The sequence below is a fragment of the Phoenix dactylifera genome, unplaced genomic scaffold (assembly GCF_009389715.1).
Source record: "Phoenix dactylifera cultivar Barhee BC4 unplaced genomic scaffold, palm_55x_up_171113_PBpolish2nd_filt_p 000488F, whole genome shotgun sequence".
Classification (NCBI taxonomy): domain Eukaryota; kingdom Viridiplantae; phylum Streptophyta; class Magnoliopsida; order Arecales; family Arecaceae; genus Phoenix; species Phoenix dactylifera.
The window spans coordinates 247146-269193 of NW_024067908.1; the positions used below are offsets into that span (position 1 = coordinate 247146).

Genomic DNA, 22048 nt, shown 5'->3' on the forward strand with positions numbered 1-22048 from the left:
ATTTTTTTTATGATTTTTTAAAAACATGGAAGTGAATAATTTTCACCGCTGGCGTGGAGAGCGTTGCCGTCCGTCGCACCTCTCGCCTACCCCTTCCTCCATTCCGTCAACTTCTTCCTTCCCTTCCACCTGCTCAACTCTATCACTGCCGGCTGGAAGATCCTCCGTGAGTTCTACCCATAGATCGTGGTCGGCGCCGACGAATACGTCACATGAGCTGTGCTTGGCTGCAACTTTCTCGAGCATCAAGATGGCGATCTAGGAGCAGGTGAGGAGGGACATGGGGTGGAAGCCTTCTTTTGGATTAGGGATCTGACCTTGCCGGGATAGTGGATCTGGGTGTCACCATCGTCGGAGATGGCTATCTGGAGCAGCGGAGTGTCGGGTGGGGTGATGAGGCTAGAGTACATGGAGGCATCGGAGGCGGAAATCCAGCAAGCAACGCTGCTATCGTCCGGAGAAGCCATGGCTCCCGGTCTGAACATGATCAAGCATCTCCTCTTGGTGTTGCCTCAGTCGTTGGCCACACTTTCTTAGCCTGACATCCTTTGAGAATGAGAGCATCCCCTCGTTGTTGTTCCCTTAGAAGTCGCTCCTGTGGATTTCTTATTCTTATTCTCAGTGGAGATCTGGTGGTGCAAGAAGATATTACAGTTGGTGGTGACGCTGGAGAGATTATTGTTTTAAAAAATAAACATAATATATTTTTTACTGTCAAAAATCTGAAAAATGGAAATAAAATTTTTATTTTTGACGTCACATTTATCCTTTAGCGTGTAGCAGTGTAGAAACATTAATCTAGGGCAATATGTAAACATTCCAGGATAAGAAAAATGTAATATTTTAAGAAGTTAGCGGCAGGAAATCATCCTGGTCCCCCACTTCCGGCCGATCCAACATCCCACCGCCGTAGATTTTCATTGAGAGTGAGTGAGAGAAGGAGAGAGAAGCGCCGCACCACCGAAAGCGACGTCTCTTTCTGTCTCTCTGGGCGCACGGCTTCCCGCAAAATCCTACTCTTCTTGGATGCGAGAAAAACAAGCAGGCATGCAGCAGCGAAACAACCAACCATAATAACGATAATTGATATAACAAAAGAAAAAAAGAAAAAAAAATAATAGAGGAAGCAAGGCAGCGAGATAAACCATCATCATAACACGATGCGATAAGTTCACCACCCTCCCCCCTCTTTATGACTCTCAACTACAACGACCACGACGACGACAAGGAGGTCATCATCTCCGAGACAAGAAGATTAGAGAAGAGAGACACAGAGGTCGCGGTAGCGAGCAATTAATTCCGCTTCCTTGCCCTGTTGCGTTTTAAGTGCTAGGAGGAGGAAAGAGCTGAGAAGCGAGGGCTAGGAGGGAGCCTTGGCCTTGGCCGGCGTACGGACGCGGGGAAACAGGGATTTAAGTGGACGGTGAAGAGCGGTATGGTGGAGTGGGCTTGAGAGGAAGTGAGGTGAGGGATTGGGGGGTGGGGGTTTGAGTAAGGGGAAGAGATGAAGTTTATGAAGCTGGGATCGAAGCCTGAAGCATTCCAGTCGGACGGGAGCAACGACAGGTGAGGCTTGGTTATGTGCTTGTTCTTTGATCTCTGCTCTTTCTTCCCGCATGGTGGATTCTTTAAAATAAAAATAATTTTTTGAATGAGATTTAGCTATTGCTTGGTCGTTTTGATTTCTAACGTTTTCTTTTTTTCTGTAACCAGTATATCTAAAATGCTGCATGTGTTATTTAATTCTCTTAGAACATTTCGCTTTTAAGATTATGGGGTTAGAGTTAGGGTGAAATGCAAGCAATACAACTAGTTTTTTTCCCCCCTTCTTCTGTGGTTATGCTGCTTTGCTCGGGATGGGAGAGGCACTGTTTTTTCCGTTCCTGGTCGCAGGGGTGTTCTTTCGGTTAATTATACGGAGTTTTTAGATTCAAACAGTTCTCTCTATGGGAGGTGGCCATGAAACAGAGAGCACATTGCTGTTGCTCCCTGTTTTCTATGGCTTCTTGCTCCATGGATTTTACTAAATGTTTTTGAAAAATGGGATTTTCATTAAAAAAAAAGGCGCGGAAAATAAGAAAAGGAGAGACTTTACAATCCAATATATCTCATCAAAGTGGAAGAGTAGGTGCTTTTGAAATTTCGAATCTGGCTAGACTTGATGAAGAGTTCTTTGCCACCTTGTATTCTGTCCGCCGCTACTTTCTTGAATATTTGTGGTGCTGGAAAATCCTCTTGTTCCTGTCTGCTGTCTCTTTTAGGACCTAAATTTTTCCAAGACGAATTGGTCCGTGCTTGCCATTTCTCTGGTCTTTTGTGTTTGTAACTTGGTATGGTAGAGATGAAAGCATTATAAAAGATAGGCGGATCCTCTTTCCCCACTGACTAGCCGCTAAGCTACTCCCCTTTGCATTCTCCACTTCTTTTCTCTGCCCCTTGATATTTCTTGGTCACAAGCCTGATCCAGATTGGTTTCTTGGGAAGCAGGAGCAGATGTTTCTTGCATGTTTCCACTGTTTGAGCTGCTGCAATGCTGCATACGTAAGGATGAATGATAGAATAATTGTAAGAACATGACTGACAGGTGATTTTCTTGTGATAGAAGAGTGCACAAGTAGTGCCGATATATGAAGTGCGCGAACATAATTTGACAGAGCAACACTGATCTGAATAGGAGCTTGACATTTACGTAATGGTTGTGATGTTAAAACTAAGGTTTGGGAGTTAAAAACAGAAGTGCATCTTGGTCTTGAAGCCAATAATTTGGTGTTACACAATGTGTCCTGTCGAGAGCAGATTACATATTGCTCGGAGACCCATTTACTGAGACTGTATGAAAGAAATGCCAAATCATTCACTGGACGGGCATGACAGTGGTTCACATGACAACATCATTCTCGATCATCTTTCTCAAATCAAATAAAGCGAAGTAGTCTTTTTTCCAACACCTTTCTCAAACATCTTTCTAGAACTAGATACAGCAGTTCTTTTGTAAATCAAGAACTCAAGTGACTGCTAATTTGCTGGCTTTCCATCAGTAAGTAGTTCACATATGCCGCTACCTGATTTAGCTGTTTTCATAGTTGTGGATCTTTTTTTTAAAAAAAAAAGTGAAATCAGAGGTACTAGAAGTTAGGCCTCCCATTATTATACTCAATGAACTGGTGATACATACAATTGCTTGTAGTTAGAGAAGCTTTAGATAGAAATGACTTTTTTGATTAATGAGAACGAGTTAAAAATTCAATCCATCAATAAATAGTCATACAAGTGCAAGTGGAATTTTGTGTGTCCCATATATGTGGGAAATGAGATAGCTTCTTTTATAGCATTTCCTTGGCTTATCGATACACATCATTCACTTCAACCTTCATTGTTTTGAACTCTTGTCTGGGCCCCTCTGAAGGCAACCTGGCTGGAAGATGGTAAGAAGTTCATTTGTGATAGGATAGTATACCTATATATTGGAAGCACAATTCAGAAATATCATCCCAAATCATTTAGTATCTACTTTCAATCAATTTAGAATAATGGTTTATATCTTGATAGTATATCTATATATTGGAAGCACAATTCCGAAATATCATCCCAAATCATTTAGTATCTACTTTCAATCAATTTAGAATAATGGTTTATATCTTGACAGTATATCTATATATTGGATGCACAATTCAGAAATATTATTCCAAATCATTTAGTATCTACTTGCAATCAATTTAGAATAATGGTTTATTTCTTGTTTCTGATAATACATACATATATATCTCAAGTTTGATGGCTGGTGCAGGTATGTTGTATCCGAGCTGGCAACAGATGTCATTATACATGTTGGTGAATTGAGATTTTATTTGCACAAGGTCATTCCCTGTCCTTTCAAATAGTAAATTGAATTAGCACTTACAATATTTGCAATTTTATTGAGCATGCTCTGAGCATGTACTTATATATCTGTACACTTACATTTGCTTTTGTTTAATTATCTTTAATCCCCTTATAAGGCTGCAGAGCAAAACTAGATACCTGGCCTAGTCTCTTTTGAACTTGTCCAAACAGGGAGGCTACAAATAATGATAAAAAGCACTAAAAGTTTTTTTTAATAAAAATGTAATACTCAGTTGAGTTGCATTTTTAATGATGGAATTTTCATTCCTCTGTTTATGGAAAGATGTTTAACAAGTCTACATCGAAGGTCCCCTTTCTTGCATCCTTGCAGAAAGCTCATCATTCTTTTTTTTTCCCTTTTTTTTTTTAATATCATCAATTTCATCATCCACCTATGGGGCCTGTGTTCTTATTTGCTCCTATCTTCTTCTTCTTCTTCAGTTCCTTTTTTTTTTACCCGTCTCTATTGATCTTGCTGTTTTGCCATGTTTCTTTTGTTATTTGTCTTTTGACCTGACCTTGATCCATATTTGCGCTGTTTTACCATGTTTTGTTTGTTATTTCTGTCTTTTTGACATGATATTGAGCCATATTTGCACAACAGCAATTGAAGCTGTGGGACTTATTATTTCTATATGCAGTTCCCTCTTCTATCCAAGAGCCACCGGTTACAGAGATTGATCCTCAAGGCTAGTGAGGACAGCATTGATGAAGTCTTCATGCATGATTTTCCTGGTGGTCCAAAAGCCTTTGAAATATGTGCTAAATTCTGCTATGGCATGACTGTAATTCTCAATGCCTACAATGTTGTTGCTGCTAGATGTGCAGCAGAGTACCTAGAGATGACTGAAGATATTGAAAAAGGTAATTTGATATTCAAAATCGAGGTTTTCCTGAACTCCAGTGTGTTCCGTAGCTGGAAAGACTCCATCATTGTTCTACAGACCACAAAGTCATTGCTGCCCTGGTCTGAGGAACTTGAGGTGGTTGGAAGATGCATAGATTCCATTGCTTCCAAAGCATCTGTTGACCCTGCTAATGTAAACTGGTCCTATACCTGTAGCAAGAAATTAGCAGCTTCAGGTGAGATAATTGAATCCCAACAAACAAAGCATGTTGTTCCCAAGCATTGGTGGATTGAGGATATATGTGAACTCGATGTTGATCTTTACAAGCGAGTAATGGTTGCTGTGAAGTCTAGAGGAAGAATCTCTTCTGATGTGATAGGAGAAGCCCTCAAGACTTATGCAGTTAGATGGTTGCCTGATTCTTATGATGCCCTGGTTGCTGATGACTACACCAAAAGGAACAGGACTCTTGTAGAAACCATCATCTGGCTGTTGCCATCAGATAAAGGTTCAGCTTGTTCCTGTAGATTCCTTTTAAAATTGCTAAAAGTTGTTATCTTGGTTGGAGCTGGGGATCTATTGAAGGAAGAGTTGATGAACCGTATTAGTGTGCAATTGCACAAAGCTTCTGTAAAGGACCTTCTGATTCCGGCAAAATCTCTTGGTGACACTATTTATGATGTTGATCTGGTGCGAAGCCTGGTCAGTAGATTTCTGCTGCAGGTTGGGAGCACTCACAATACTGATTTCGTGGAAAGGAGTGAAAATAGGATGCATGAAATTGATCTAGAACATGAATCTTTGTTGACTTTGGGAAAATTGATCGACTGTTATCTTGCTGAAATAGCCAGTGATCCAGATCTGTCAATTTCTAGCTTCGTTGATCTTTCTATGTCAGTTCCAGAGGCAGCAAGACCAATCCATGATGGACTCTACACAGCCATCGATATCTATTTGAAGGTATGTTCTTGAAAATTCTATGACTACCTATTGTTGCTTAAGTTATATATATATATACACACACACACACACACATATATATATATATACATACACACACACACACACACATATATATATACATACACACACACACACACACATATATATATACACACATACACACACATATATACACATATATATATACACATACACACACATATATACACATATATATATACACACATACACACACATATATACACATATATACACACACACACATATACACACACATATATATATATACACACATATATACACATATACATATATATATATATACACACATATATGCACACATACATATATATATACACACATATATACACACATATATATATACACACACACATATATACACATATATATATATAGACACACATATATACACATATATATATACACACACACACATATATACACATATATATATATACACACACACACATATATACACATATATATACACACACACACATATATACACATATATATATACACACACACATATATACACATATATATACACACACACATATATACACATATATATATATACACACACATATATACACATATACATACACACACATATATACACATATATATACACACACATATATACACATATATATATATATATACACACACATATATATACACACACATATATACACACATACACACACACACACACACACACACACACACACACACATATATATATATTCGGTTGTGCCTTGTAGCAGTTACTAGTTCATGTTGTATAAAGTGATGATCAATTATTCTCAGTTTTCATATTTTCTTTGCCAAGTTATCTGTTTTTTTTTTTTTTTCTTCCTCTCAAAAATTCTCAGTAAACAGTTTTTCTGCTTAATTAATGTGCCACAACTACAGTTATTTTTAAGCAGTATCTTTTGATATTAATAATGTTCTTTTTCCCCTTTTTATCCTTCAGTCATGATCAATTTGTAGTTTTAAAAGTACGTAGTTAATTTTGATTAAATGATCCTTGCTTGCATGTTCATTATCATTCTTCAAGATCCATCATTCTTGGTTTCAGCAATGTGATCTTGTTAATTTACTCTGTGATGTGTCTTCATAAATTTCACCCATTTCATTACTTAGTGCTCCTTGAGTAAAAACTTCATAGGAGTACTAGTCTCGATGATGTACTGTTGTTATTTCACATTAGATGATCATGTCCACATTTTTTTTTCTTTTCATTTTTTCAGTACTAAAATAAAAACCTTGAGAAGTGGCTGCAGAGCCTGAACTTGTCTTCATTAGCCTGCATTCCTGTTTTAAGTGACTCTTCACTTCGGCCACCATGCTGTCAGGAATAACACAATGAAGATCTGCTCTGCATCATACCACTTCTTCAGCATTATTGTAAAGATTTTTAAAAATAGAAGAAGAAAATCACAGGACAGCAGGTTTTTTGAAAAATTCCTGCCACCTTGTGAACCCACCCCCTTATCACTTTCTAAAATTATTGAAGCCGATCTTCATAATCTGATATGGTCACAATGCACAGGAGCATCCAAGCCTGAGTAAAGTGGAGAAGAAGAGGATTTGTAGTCTGATGGATGTCAAGAAGCTCTCAACAGATGCTTGCTTGCATGCAGCACAAAATGAGCGGCTACCTCTTAGAGTGGTGGTGCAGGTCCTCTTCTTTGAACAGATGAGGGCAACAGCTAGTGGCCTAACAGCTTCAACCAATGACACCTTGCATGGCCGGACGAGGTCCAGAGCAAATGTGGAAGAGTTTTGGAAGAGACCAGCGCCAGAGAACCTTACCTCTGCAAAGAAACAGCTAGGGAACTTGAAGGTAGAAGAGGAGTGTTGGAGTGACAAGGGAAAGAAGAGTAGTAGGGATAGCAAGGACAAGGGTGGTGGATTATTGCTGCAGTCTCGATCAAGGAGGATACTTGACAAGTTCTGGGTTGGGAAAGGGCATAGGGAGAACAAAAGTAGCGAGACATCAGGGAGTTCTCAAAGCCCTCCGACCTCCGCGAAGCTGGGAGAAGCTAAATCATCTGGGACTTCGTCAAGGCAAAGGAGATACTCTGTTTCGTGAGTGTAGTTTTGGGTTGGAGGTTCTTGTCCTTTGTATAGAAAAATGGGGATGTGTTTCAGCTGATGAGATGGTTCTATGCGTTTTAGCAAATGCTCGAATTTTTTTCCTCATCCCCTCCATAAGGACTGGGAAGGGGTTTGAGCGGTTAAATATGTACGCTGCTTTTGTATTATTAGTCTCTTCAACTCAGTCTAGTGTTTTTGAAGTACCATTGTGAGGTTAATCTCTCTCTCTCTCTCTCTCAAACTAGGATATTATGTATCTCAATAGAAATAACATCTCACAAAGTCCGCAATGGTGGGCTATCTCAGCTCTATCAACTTTCTAGGTACATCGATAATTGCGGGGGCTGGTGTATTATGGCCAGCCACTGTTTTTACAAGGTAGGTATGAATTTAGTCCTATATTAGCTGTTGCACCGGATAGATCTTAGCTATTTATATAGGTTAAAAAAGTTTAGTATAATATTTTTTGAGGAGATTTTTTTTTGGATGTAGTTCTAGATTGTTGCAAATGGTATTAGAACGGATTTAATTTATGACTCACATGGTAGAAGATATAGCATAAGCTTATTTAGGTTGATTATGGATGGATCTTAGAATTTGTAATTGGATTTGGATGAATTTAAATACTCCTAATCCAATGAGGATGCTGAGACTAAAATAGGAGTATATATTGATTAATGCTACATCAGTTATGCACTAGATAGATTTTAAATTTTTATACATAACTAACTAAGAAATTAAAACAATACCTTTTGGCTAGCTTTTTTTTTGGATAAAATTCTAAGTTATAGTTTCCACCCTATTCTACCTGATGATATTAGGTATTTCAGTCATAACCATTCTTAGGACACGGATTTTTGTTGAGACACCATGTAGATGACATTGATATGGTATGATCAGTCGTCATACTAGTTTCCTACGATTCACACCTTTTGCTTTGCAGGTAGTAATAAAAATGCTTTACTTCCCATAGCTTCTTAAAATTGATTTTATATCCTAAATTGGCAGAAAAGTTTCTTTATATAGGGGGAGTCGTTTTTCCCTATCTTGTTCCTTAATCTTTTTTTCAGGAGCCAAACAAATTTTAGTCACCAGAATCTATATATTTGTATCTAGAACCTTAAAAGCACAAACATATTCCTCCTGCATTGCATTGGAAGGGAATAACGGTAATAGTACATAACTTAGCACAATAAGGCAAGTATATTTGAGATTTAACAGTGAAAACTTTGGGATGCACAAATCCCATGCAAGGGACTACTGTTATCAGGATCAACATTCTGTCATTTTGGATACCAATCTGATAATTTAGGAGAGCTCTCTTGAATAAAAAATATTAAATCCATACGTAATACTCAGTTTCCTTGTAGTTTTAGGCACATCTTGAATGATTATTACTAAAGACCGCCCCTCAGAGCAAGAACAAGATGGCGGACAGAAAACACCCTCGACGTTGTAATCCTTGGCAGTCTTATCATCTGCAAGCTGCTTGCCTGCATAAATAAGCCTGCACGAATGTAGCAAAAAGAGATGATGCGCAAGCTAATAAGGTCAGGAATTTCAACACAAAGTACAGGCTAAGACAGCAGCAGACCATTGACATCCAGAAGTTTTGGCATATGAACGTTCGTAAAGCAACTGTATAAAACTTTTAGGAACCGTCGCACAGCATACTTGGAATCATCACAGCCACAAAAGAGTATCCTACTAGATGCAACGCAACAGCAATGCAAACATTTAACAATGATATTACATCCACCGGTACACACAAGATGAATTAATGAAAATTAAATCAATCAGCAATGATCTTACCCTGACAGATCCTAATATCACTCTGGAAAAGGGGAGGTTTAAGGGACATCTGTAAGTATATTCTAAGCTGAAGTCAAAAGTTTGTTTGCATATTCTGTAACAAAAATCAAATAACTTAAATGAGAATGCAAAATAATAATCAAACATCTTCTGAGAAAATGGCACTCGAGTACATTTGGCCATTTTTATTCATGAATCTTCATGAGAAGGTCAATTATTTTAACTCGGTATAGAAAGCATCTGGAGCCTAAATCACAGGTGTGAAAAGACTGCTGACTCCAAATGTCCTATGAAGCATCAAACATTAAACCCCTCAGCCCGAAGGCATTGTTTATGGGCTTGAATCCATTTCTCACATGCAGCCTCGCCGTGCTGCACGATGCATTCATCTCTCAGCCTCTTTGTGTCCGGGCAGGCACAACAGATCTTCTTCCTTGGCTTTGAATCAGGTGTTGGACCTGCCGCAGCCAAATTTTGGCTAATAGCTGGATGTTCTGGTGATTTTGGTTGCAAGGGCATCCCAACCTCTGCGTGGCCCATTTTAGCAAATTTCCAGAAGAACAATAGTACCTGCAACCATCAAAAGAGGAAGGTTTTAATAGAGTGCATGTGGCAACATTATACCTCCAACTCCCAAGCTTCAAGGTGTAGCTCTATCTGCAATAATACGATGCTCATATAGCTAGATAAAATAGAAAGAAATGTCAGCCACTAAAAACACATATATTCATGTTATTTGCAAAGTTCAGATGAGAAATCTGTAACATGCCCTCAGGTGTCAACCCATCTGATTAGAAGTTTAAAGAACATGACAACAGATCTCTATTATCCTTGCAATATGGTGCTTCATGTTCTTTGTATTGTTACAGAGCTACCTGTGCTAAAGTTATAGTCATCTACTTGCCAAAGGGACATTTTTTTATTCTAGCAGACCCTTTTTAGGAATTTTGAAATGAAATTCGAAGTAGTCATGAAAAGAACATGACAAACAAACTTTGTTCAAAGACTCGATTAAATTTCAACGAGACAAGGCAATGCAAAATATATCTTGTCATTTATTACCTTATTTCACTGCAAAAAGAAATAAGCTATCATAATTGTATCTGGTTATGAGAAAAGTTTTTGTAAAAAAAGATGATCATCCAAAAGGACGCAGGAGTACATCACTATGCTCTTTTTAGACTAGAGTTTGACTAAGCAGCTGTAGTATGTTCTTTGCATCCAGGTCAATGCTTCAAGAATGTAACATGTCCTAATTTTACAATATTCATCTATTCTAGAAAACAACTAAATCTACCGGACTACCACTAACAAGTTTACTCAACTTCAAACGCAGTTCTAGAATTAGAAAAGGTGAATTCTCAGGTCATGTATATGGCTTTATTTTATCATAATCCTATCCAGGGCAAGTTTCTCTGAGAAGGGAAGTTTCTCTAACCAAAAGGTAGACAAAGCACAATTAGTATAACCAATGTTTCAAATTCTAGCAAGATAGAAGATGCCCTGGCCATCCCATCTTGTTCCTATGAAAAAACCGGACCAGAGAGGGGGACTCAAAAACCAATCCAAACGGGGAAAGAAGAAGAAAGAGGATAGAAAGAAAGGCAAGAAGACGAAAAAGAGAAAAGAAAAGGAAGGAAAGAATGCAAAAAAGGAAAGAAATAAAACAAAAGGGAAAAAAGAAAAAAAAAGGGAAGGAAAGAAAGAAAAAGAAAGGACGAAAAGAACGAAAAAAGGAAGGAAAGAAGAAAAAAAACAAACAACTAAAATAAAGGAAAGAAGAAGGGGAGAGATACAAAGGGAAGCTAGGATCCTCTGCGGTGAGTGTTTTGCACTGCAGAGGGACATACCAACACGATAGGTTATAGCTGTCCATTTCCGAGATGGGCAATATGTTGCCTATTCAAATATGCATAGCCCTTTGCGATGCAAAGCTCACACAGCAGAGGTTCTGAACTTGACGGGTGGGACAGCGGACCGTTCCATTCTGTGGAGAAACTAGGATACACTTGTCCCACGGAATTTAAAATCTCGAGTATAACCATAATATGTCACAATTTAAAACAATGACAATCTCACAAAAAGGTCAAATTCATCTAAATCCTACCTCCTCATGAGGAGAGCTATCAGCAATTGCTACAGCCCTCTTTACGGGTCATCGGTATCACATATCTTATAGTCCTAGGAAACATTAAACAGAAAAGTAACAGTGCATCAACTAAATTAGACCTTAACAGCATATGTCAGGCAAAAAGTTTACCATATTCTTGTAAAATTATTCAATTCAAATCTACCATACTGAACTAGTTTCTCTATAGTAAATTGGCGTCTGCTCCACAATGTTAAAGATGCTAAATAATTTTAGGGTTAGGATTTTTCTCTTGCCTCAATCTGGAGAAAACTGGTTTAACAGCTTCTGCATCATATTTCCATCACTCTCCCCTCCCAGCAAATCACTTCATAATTGAGTTAAAACTAATGCAAAAAAGTTCACAGTGCACTACAAAATTGTACTTGCATACAAACCAAGACTCCTAAATATCTCTATTTAAGTAATAACAATTACATCATTGATAATCCCAAAGGCAGAACTCCATCAAACTAGTCATCCAAACCATCCATTATCCCGACCTCCTCCTCACCTCAACTGGTGATCTGATTTTGAAAAATGCAACAAATAAGAGTCCTGTCATTCCCATTATTAATCTCAATTACACTTAAACAAAGCCCAGAAACCACCACAGATACATTTAAATCCTTTGATTCACTCTCCCCACCATAAAACAGATTGATGCTATTGAAAAATCTAAATCCTTTAAAAGTTGCTGTTGTTTTTGCTACAATCACAAAACTTCAATGTTATATGTGTGTGTGTGTAATCACCCAAATAAGAGCAAGACAAAACTCCAGCATAGGCTGAAGAAAGGAATTAAAGAATTTTGATTCATTCAGGGCATGCCCTTGCAAGAATGTCTATCAAGATATTAGAATAGTACATCCCTTCTACACAAAAAAAAAAATCACAAGAGAGAGAGGCCAACCATACAAGAGACAATAAAATTCATCAATAGGGATGGGACATGATAAAGTGTTTCTTAAATGATCTGCCACATTGCCACACTTAAGGATGAGCAAAGAGAACAAGGATGGATGACCAAGAGATCAGAAGCTTAGGGACACAAGAAAGATGCCAACACACTAAAAACAAAATTTCCATCTCTGAAAAAAAAAAATACAATTAAGATTTGTGGCCATCTATGACAAAATGCCAAAATAATGCAGTAGACTCGCCTTAAAGTGGATCCTACCAAGAATTTGTAAAGACTCTATGTAACTGTAAGATACTGAGATTGGTGATGCAAAATGGATAACATGTCAAATAATAAGGCATGATTAAAACATATTATACCCACATGAATTTTTTTTGACTTAATTCCTCAGTTGGTTTGGTAAATCTTCATAGTTCAAAGTAATTTGTGTCTTAAGAGTTATGATTTTTGATCCTATAGTATGTCAAATTAAGAATGTTTTAGGAGATTAATCATGTTTTACAGTTGCTTTGCGGATTATAAAATATCATTTCACAAACTAACAAAGAGAGTTAATTTGGTTCACAATGAATTTTGTAATGTGGTGGATATCATATCAATAAGTTAATCACTTTGCCGCCACTAAACTCAAAAGCCTCGAGTCATCCACTTATTGATTCCATCGCTAGATCACTAGAGTAGACAATTGTATGACCAATGGCATCTCCTGCTTCTCAACACAACCTCATATCCCATATATAAACTTCCCTATTTTAAGTCAATATAGGAACTTACAACTTCCAGTGTTGGAACCTCTGCATCTGGTAAAGCAATTCAAGAAGCCTACAAGTGAACCAGAAAGAAGGATAACTCTGGAAATTACAAATGATTTAAGAAATATCTCTGTGATGAAATGGGTATGGAACATTGTCTCCGGAAAGAGTTGCTATAAGATTAGTGGTGTCTGGAAACAAAATAGTTAATTAAACCTTCATGTTTAAATTTACAAAGCATAAAAGAAACAAGCAAGAAGCCTGTAGGAAGCCCCCAAATCCCACAGTTCCATATATCTTTACATAACATCAAGTGATTGCAAAGTGGTGTAGTTACAACTTCCAAGACAATTAAGGCCTCAATTTATTGCTAATCATTCTTCCATACCAGACTACTATTTGCCAGGTATGTTTTCGTCAACCTCACACTTGATCTAATTCTCCCACGGCATAAAATCTAGAAGTCCCTTGTTACTTCCACCAACTCATGCTGCAATTTTAAATAATGAAAAAGTATGCTATTAAATTAAACATGCTCATATTGGGTATGCATACACATTATAACACTTCTGATCAAAATCCATCTCAATGACCAGGAATTCGAATGATATTATTGTGACTAAAACATTCCTATCAGGAAAAAACACCAAATGAACATCCAACCAGATTACTGTCATGTAGATGTGATCTACCACCAAAAAATTTAAGATGTGTCATCTAATATGAGTCACCATCCACAAAATATGCATACTAACCCTTCTTAATCCACAATGCAGCCCCAGTCTTTCCTTTCTAATACACTAAATAGTACCATGAACCACTTCACCAGTCACTCATGAATAAAAAGATTAGAAGGATCTTTGAAAAAAATATGACCATGACCTTCAAACTTCCAACTTCACCAAATCTAACTCCTCCCTGCTCCAAGTTTGCCTAGTCTTCCCAAACCTCATGCTGACAACTGCTTCACTTAAATTTAGAAACGCTTTATAATCTGACATTAAGCTGTCCCGTCGTAGTTTTTGAAACAAGATAAACGTCGCAGTCTTCTCCTACGACAGATGCCTCCACGGCCTGTGCTATTTGACTCTCTACTCGGCACAGAGCATAAGGCTGATGATGTATTCAATCCCAAAACAACTTTTATACCAAATGGATTTTCCTATTTCTTACAAACACCTCCTATCAGAATTTTTTTGTCTTATTTTGCTTTCAAATCAAACAGAATCTACAAAATTAATTAAATGGACGCTCCCATACATCTAGTTAGTGTCCGCGGCTTTGACGGAATCAAACTAAAACAAGAATAAATAAAACAAAAGAAGTACCGATACAGATAAACTAACAAAAATTGTACACAAGAAATTCTAAGCACATCGATTGAACAAAAACAAGAACCTTACTAGAAAAATATGTTCCTTAGATCTAGATCAAACAATTCAATCCCTAATCCTTCCAAAACTCGATCGTCTGAAGTCCATAAAAAAACTAGCAGTAATAACCGACAACGAAGCCTTCAAACCATAAACCTTTCAGCTAAAAAGAAACCCTAATTTCATAAGAAAAGGATCGTACCTGGAGGGCTCCGCTTCTCCTCCCTCGCTTCGCCGCCTTACCCTCTCTCCAATAGAATCACCCGTCAAAGCCTTCTCGGCTCGGGAACCTCATAATAAATATTTAAACACACCTCCTCCGCCTCGGCTTCAAGGTCGCAACTCCAAAGCCGGTCCGGTCGAACCGATTCTACGGATTAATAAAAGGGCGCAACCCGGTCCGCGTCCATTTACCCAGGATAGTTTCCATTTGGCTTTGTTCTGGGTGAGAGTGGGGAGGCATGGGCGGAGCGCCGGGGGCGGTGGCCGTGGGCATCGCGACGGTGCTTCCCTTCCCCTTCTACTATCTTCTATGGAATTACCCGCAGGCATGGGTGGATGTATGCGGGAAAGGCGTGGACCCTTCCCATCGGATGGCTCAGGTCTCTCACGTCCTCAAGATCCTCCAGCTCCTCGCTCTATTCTCCGTCGCCCGATTCTGCTGGCCGCCGTGGTACTGCTACCCCCTCTTCGCCGTGGGCCAGTACCTCAACTTCAAGTGAGCCTCTCTCTTCCTCTCTCTCTCTCTCTCTCTCTCGCACACATTTTTGTCTTTTGATTAGTTTATGGAAGATTGTTTTCATCTTAGTTCGGATTTAAAGAAATATATAATGCTTGCGTTCATGATGGATTGTTCTCTTTAACCTTGGTATCGTGGGATTTATCCCAGCGACTCGTTGATCAGAATATTTGTAACTGTGCTAAATGGTCAGGACCATTGTAGCTGTGTTAAAAGGGTGATCGGTTCTAGGGCTGCAAATGGATCGGGTCGGGTCGGATTCTGAGTGACCCCGATCCAACTCGGTTTTTTGTTCGGGTCTTAATTTTGGACCCAGACCCGACGCCGGCTTAGGTCGGGTCTATACCTACAAATTTTGATCCAACAGGTCATTCAGGTCGGGTCGGATCTGGGTTGGATCCAGATCCAGGTCTATGCATTTTTATATTTAAAGTTTCACTATATAATAGTAAATAACATCAAGCAATTATTGCCTTAATAGTAAAATCTAACCCTAAAAAAATGGGTTGGATCGGGTCCGGGTCCGGGTCCGAGTCGAGATTGGGTATCAGCCCATGGTTCTTTGATCAACTAACAGGATATCAGCCCATGGTTCTTTGATCAACTAGTAGCATGGTAAAATATGCGATTACTACTTTTGTTTTGTTTCCCACATGCCTTTTCTCATATTTTCCTTTTTTAAATATATCACTTTGCACAAGTACACATATGCATAAACATAAGAGATGAACCATGCCTCATTGATTTGGTGCTATTTTATTTGTCCTCTTTGGACATTGTTCTTAACCTAAGTTCTCCAAAATATAATCATCTATAAACTGCTCACTACTTCAGTGCAGCCTTTTATCTATTTTTTCGAACTTCTCTTTCTTGACTTTTTAAACTGAATTTTGTATTCCCTTTTCACTTGGCTTTTCTGTCTTCGAGGATTGACATGTCTGAATAATTTCAAATTTTTTCATACCGTCATATCTTGTTTTCATGTAGTTGCTACACATCTTCAAATATACTAATTATCTTTCCTATATTTACCATGCATTCATTAATATGCTTTAAGCCACACTTACCTTCTGGTCATCTCCCTTTTCCACTTTGCCCACCTAAGACATCCTCAATTACCTCCTTATTCTTATGTATAGCAGAAGCAGGATGGTGGAAGAGTTAGTTTACGAGATCCCTTTTGTCTGTGACTCTAATCCATATTTTAAACAGCATATATGCTAGGGTTGGATGTGGTATAGGAATATGCATTTACTTTTTCCAGCAAGACCATGACCTGGTTGTGATCAGTTACTAGAAGTTAATGATATTCATTCACTCCAAGAAGGGTTTCTATAGCAGCCACGGAAAACAAAGAAACAAACATACAAAAAGGTTTAGTGTGCTACATTAATATGGAGGATAGGCAGATTGTTTAATCCATTTCCATGTGCTTCAATGTTAGCTAACCTAATTTTTGCATGAGCTGTTCTTGAATGAAGTAAGGATTATTGGTCCTGGTTTTGGGTCATCTGATCAGCTCCATACGCTTCTCTTTATTTATTTGAACTAATTTCACTGGATCTTTCTACCTGATCCGTTCATGGGAGGAACAAAGCTTGTTCATATGCTTCTCTTTATTTATTTGAAATAATTTCACTGGATCTTTCTACCTGATCTGTTCATGGGAGGAACAAAGCTTGTTCATCATCTCCATTATGACCATCCGAAGAGCTTGTCTTTAACAGAATATGTGCACAGAGTAGATATATGGTTTATCATTAATTCTGTGGTTGTGGTAATTGAGACCTTCCTAATATACTGGAGGGGTAAACTGCTTTTTTTGTGGATGAATTATGAAGATCTTAGGGCCTATTTGGTGTTTTTTTTTTCTGTCCTTGTTTTCAAAGCTCAAGAAGAAAATTGAACTAGAATGAAAAACATGTATGATGAAACCCTTTTATTTTTTAAATTACTTGCAAAAAAATCTTTAGAGCTTTTGGTAACAGAGATTATTGCTTACAAAAAGACCGAAAACAAAATCAAGGAAAAGCACTATCTGCAATATCAATCTCCATATAGTATTTCACTAATTTGTAGTGAAACAAAAACACAAAAGTAACTACAATATCAAACATGCCCATAGTTAACTGATCAGTTGATGAATGATTTTACCTATGGTAGAAATGTATTTAGGTGTTTGCTGTGAGATGTTTCTAGGATGCCTAATCGAGATATTTTATGATCATAGTTAATTAGTCCGTTCTCAGTTGCTGAGATTAGTTCATCAAAGATATGGTTACTTCTAACGAAGGTTCACCGTCTTGGTACCGGACTCCGTACCGGTGCCATACTAGCACAGTGTCGGTATGGTATCATACGGAATTTTTTTTTTTTTTGTGTACCGAGTGTTGATACGCCACTCATACCGGGTACCGGTACAGAATTGATACGGTATGCCCTGTACCATTTAGTTCAGGTTGGTACGGCATAGCATGCATCTAACCCAAAAGGAAGCCAAGTACTGCAGCTGCAAACATACGTAAAAACATCTTGGATCTTAATGGATTCTTTATAGCTTCACTCCCCTCCAGTTTTACTTTCTGGTACTTTGGATCAGGATTGATATGCATGCTTTTGTTATTGTGTTATATTTGTTCCATTGCACAGTAGAGGGTATCCAAATGGGGGCTATTTGTAATTGCATATAATAAACTTATACATAGATTGAATAATATTTATATGTTTACATGAGTTTCTGGCTTAATGTTTGAGTACTTGGCTTTGAGATTTTCGTCAAGAAGCAGAATTTTTGTTCTCATCTTTTCAACTCTAAATTCAGAAATCATTATTGTCAGGGTGTATCAATTGCTTGGTGAGGCAGGCACTTACTATGGTGTACGCTTCGGAAAGAGTGTTCCATGGGTAACAGAGTTCCCCTTTGGGTACATTAAGGACCCACAGTATATTGGAAGCATCCTGAGTCTTCTTGCAAGTTTATGTTGGGTTCCCTTCCAGTATGTGTTTCTGTGGCTGCTTGGTTATCTCTTCATGATGTGGGTGGAATCCAAGGAAGATCCAGCAACTCGTGCCAAGCCGCTCGCCTGATTTATTTGATTGAAGAGAGATTAATCACAGATTATTGCTGAAATTGGAATGATTGATCTTTTTTAAGACAAGTAATTCTTGGTTATCATTTTTGCTGACGCTAGTAGCTCCTGTGATTGCAACTTTTTGTAAGGACTAGGGAGAAAGGAAGGGGACTGACTTGCACTATAAGAATGCAGATCCAGATCTATGCCATATTACCCACAGTTATTTTTTTTTTGGATATGTACCTTCCAAGCATCCAAACTAGAATATCTAGTTGGCAAGAGAGGCGTGTGACCAGTAGGACAAGCTCTGATTTATATCTTTGCACTCTGTTCATATATGAGTTTTATAAATTTGATATTTTGGGCTTTATCTTAGTATTGTCTCTTAGGGTGTATTTGGTTCGCAACTAAAATCAGAATCAGTATGGATTGGAATATGGAAATCGGATTGGCCATATTTTCCGACATGTTTGGTTCGTGACCAGAATCGGAATCGAATAGAAATCGGATTTGGATACTAGGGGAGAGTAGGGATTGAACTCTCTATGTTAGTTGTTAAGTTTTTCTTTTAGTCACTGTGATGGACGCTTGTGGGTCCAAAGTCATAAGCATGCCATTCAAATTCAAAACTGCCTTATTGCTATGGATCTCTTTTAGTTTGCTCAAAGTTTAAAATAAAAGTGCTTTTTTTCTAAAACAAAATTAGTATTTGATTTAAAGAATTTGGAAGTCAGTGAGCTTTGCAGGGAAGAGCTTAGAGGCAGAATTTAAATGGTCTATTTGGGAGGGGAATCTGTTAATATCTTTATCGAACCTTGGTGTGATAATATACCTCTGTCTAGAATGGCTGTTCCTATCAGAATGGGGAGGCCTTGGCTGACTTAAACTCGGTGAAGAATCTCTGAGGCCTTGACCGGGTTAAACTTGGTGAACAGTCTCCTTTAACTCTGGTGAATGGAGTGGGGAGAGTGCTCGCGAACGACGTATGTCGCCTTGTGGTGGAAAGTGCCGGAACGCGGCAGAGATGTGTCATACCACTTCCGTTGGAGGGACCTTGATAGCTTGGGATATCTGGGGTTTCTACTCTACTTCGGCAGTATTCCATACGGTGTATTTCACTTGGGAGTCCCCACCTCCGAGTTTTCTCAAGGTCAACTTTGATGGGTCAATCTTGGACGGTGGCACGAGAGGAGGTGCGGGTTTTGTTATTCGAGACCCGTCTGCCAGGGTTGTGGCTGCTGGGGACAGTCAGTTATTCGACACTTCGGTTCCAAGCGTGGAGCTGAGAGCTGCTTAGGCGGGCCTCTGACAAGCTCGGTGCATGTTACAGGCTAGGTCCATCATCCTGGAGGGTGATTCAACCACCGTTATTAGTTAGATCCGGGGGGGTCCAAGGGGTTACGGTTGTGACCACCCATTGCTCCGAGATATTTGGGCTATGGTTAGAGTTGGAGGGGCCTTTCAGGTCAAACATATTTACCGTGAAGCCAATGGTACTGCGGATTGGTTGGCTGCATATGTAGCTTGTCACTCCGGTGATATCTTGTAGACTGGAGATGGGGAGGTGCCCTTGGCACTTTGAAGTATCCTATTTTTTGACTTTATTGGATGTATCCGTACCCGCCAGGTATGATCCATCCGTTCTAGCCAAAAAATAAAAAATAAAAAAATAATTAGCGGTAAAACTTAGGGAACTTCCTCGGGCTGCTATACAGCAAGATGTTAAAAGTGGGGCGATGGATTTAGAAAACAAAATTAATATCAAGGAGATCTACAGATCTCTGAGGCCATCGATTCAAAATCACAATCTTTCGGCTGGATTCGGAAGCCTAAAAGAATATGCAAGAGTTGAACTTCTTGTCCGGAGTTAGATTGGGGATTCATTCCTTGTGCGTCAGTTCTTTAAGGTTTAATACTTAAATTTGTTTCAAATACAATGAGGAAGCATCGACCATGCCCTGTTTTCTTGTTCTACTTTAAGCTTCCCATCAAATAGCGAAAGAAATGTTTAGTCGCTCACCATCAAATAGGAATGGAGAATATTTAATTCCCATCAAATTGGCTCCCTCCTTGTCTCGTGTGACAGAGTTTCGTAGCACCAATTCAGAACAAGCTTTGATACAGTATGGTTCCTGGCCTGTCCGGAATGAGGAATTACATTCCCTAAAACTGATGTTTCTTTGGGGTACCTCTGGAGTCAAGTTAAAGTAAAAGTAAATTATGATGCCTCTGCGACAATTGGATCCTCAACGGTGGATGTTTTGTACTGCAAAAGGTTGTACAGCCCTGGTTGGCTGCCAGCGTCATCTGTATTGGTGATGGATGGCTTCGGCTCCTCTTAGAAATAGAAACGGTCATGTTGGGTTCCAAATATGGTTCCAAACATGATGTGTCTCAATGAAGTCGCATGTACCAATCTCCAGTCTCCAATATGGATGACTCGGCCACCATCCGAGGTTGTATAGCCCTCTGCCGTATAAAATATGCACCATAGAAGATCCAGTACTCTGTAACGGATTAATGGTCCGGCTCATTTTCGAAGGCGAGTCGACCACAATGATCGATTGAATCTGGGGTCGGAATCGTGCAAGTCAAAATAGGCTACTACTTTTTAACATTTGCAGACTATTGCAGAAGTGTGATGCTCACAAGGCAGGAAACGGAGCAGCTAATTGGGTTACATCCTATGCGGCCCTGACAGATTTGTATGGATGGAGCACAACAGAGTGTCGGATTCTTTATCTATTTTGTTGTTTTCTAATTTTGTTGACCACATCCACATCTGTAGGGTGTGAACTGCCGTTGTACCAAAAAAAAAAAAAAGAAAAAAAAAAAAAAAAAAAAGAAAAAAAAAGAAAAAAGAAAAAAGAAAAAGGGATTAATGGTCAGAGCATTATGGCTGCCGTATTTCCTCTAAAAGGTTTGAATGCGCCATCAACTGATCCTAGTGCAGCAAATGAAGGTACCAGGGCAGCTGGAACACATTGCAAAGCAACACGCGGATAGCTAAGAGGCCTTGCCGCAACCATTGTTGCTCCGATAAATTCATCGAGAGAATCAACCATCCTTAAGAGAGCCAAAAGCAAATACCCCGTCCTTCCAAAAGCAAACCATCCTCATGCATGTTCCTTTCGATCTTCTTTTCATGCCTCAGCTAATGCTCAGAGATGTTTCTTTCCTTAGATGTTAAATGTTTTGCTCTGTTTGGGGTTCTTGCCCCTATCAAAAAAAAAAAAAACACACCCACAAATATGCAATGATCGCTAATTTTATTAACTCAACTAATTGAAAAGGCCCAGGTAGAATGAGACTGATAGTTAATTTTGCCAAACTAGAAGCCCGATTGCTCAGGATCATTAGATGAGTTGATCCATCACTTTGGAGAATCACCATAAATAGCTGCAAGAATCTGAGTAGCAGAGACAAGA

At 38.7% G+C, this 22048-nt stretch overlaps 3 protein-coding genes across 3 annotated transcripts; 2 read left to right on the forward strand and 1 right to left on the reverse strand.

The window, feature by feature from the left end:
- Window positions 1-1195: 1195 nt before the first annotated feature.
- Window positions 1196-8027, forward strand: LOC120106191 (BTB/POZ domain-containing protein NPY1-like). The gene is made up of 4 exons (XM_039119101.1): window positions 1196-1566; window positions 3788-3857; window positions 4524-5690; window positions 7273-8027. Exons 1-4 carry the CDS (start codon window positions 1505-1507, stop codon window positions 7813-7815), a joined length of 1842 nt encoding a protein of 613 aa, XP_038975029.1. The 5' UTR covers window positions 1196-1504; the 3' UTR covers window positions 7816-8027.
- Window positions 8028-9665: 1638 nt separating this feature from the next.
- Window positions 9666-10202, reverse strand: LOC120106193 (cytochrome c oxidase copper chaperone 1-like). Its single transcript, XM_039119103.1, has one exon. The coding sequence runs from the start codon at window positions 10170-10172 to the stop codon at window positions 9930-9932; it is 243 nt and encodes an 80-aa protein (XP_038975031.1). The 5' UTR covers window positions 10173-10202; the 3' UTR covers window positions 9666-9929.
- Window positions 10203-15011: 4809 nt separating this feature from the next.
- Window positions 15012-18995, forward strand: LOC120106192 (phosphatidyl-N-methylethanolamine N-methyltransferase-like). Its single transcript, XM_039119102.1, has 2 exons — window positions 15012-15525; window positions 18384-18995. Exons 1-2 carry the CDS (start codon window positions 15269-15271, stop codon window positions 18631-18633), a joined length of 507 nt encoding a protein of 168 aa, XP_038975030.1. The 5' UTR covers window positions 15012-15268; the 3' UTR covers window positions 18634-18995.
- The last annotated feature ends 3053 nt before the right edge of the window (window positions 18996-22048 follow it).

Excerpts from the sequence above, each read along its gene's own strand:
- LOC120106191 (XM_039119101.1), top strand. The coding sequence starts at position 1,505 with ATGAAGTTTATGAAGCTGGGATCGAAGCCTGAAGCATTCCAGTCGGAC. Across the intron at positions 3,858-4,523 it reads TGAGATTTTATTTGCACAAG|TTCCCTCTTCTATCCAAGAG; the intron begins GTCATTCCCTGT and ends TTCTATATGCAG. Across the intron at positions 5,691-7,272 it reads CCATCGATATCTATTTGAAG|GAGCATCCAAGCCTGAGTAA; the intron begins GTATGTTCTTGA and ends CACAATGCACAG.
- LOC120106192 (XM_039119102.1), top strand. The coding sequence starts at position 15,269 with ATGGGCGGAGCGCCGGGGGCGGTGGCCGTGGGCATCGCGACGGTGCTT. Across the intron at positions 15,526-18,383 it reads GGCCAGTACCTCAACTTCAA|GGTGTATCAATTGCTTGGTG; the intron begins GTGAGCCTCTCT and ends CATTATTGTCAG.
- LOC120106193 (XM_039119103.1), bottom strand. The coding sequence starts at position 10,172 with ATGGGCCACGCAGAGGTTGGGATGCCCTTGCAACCAAAATCACCAGAA.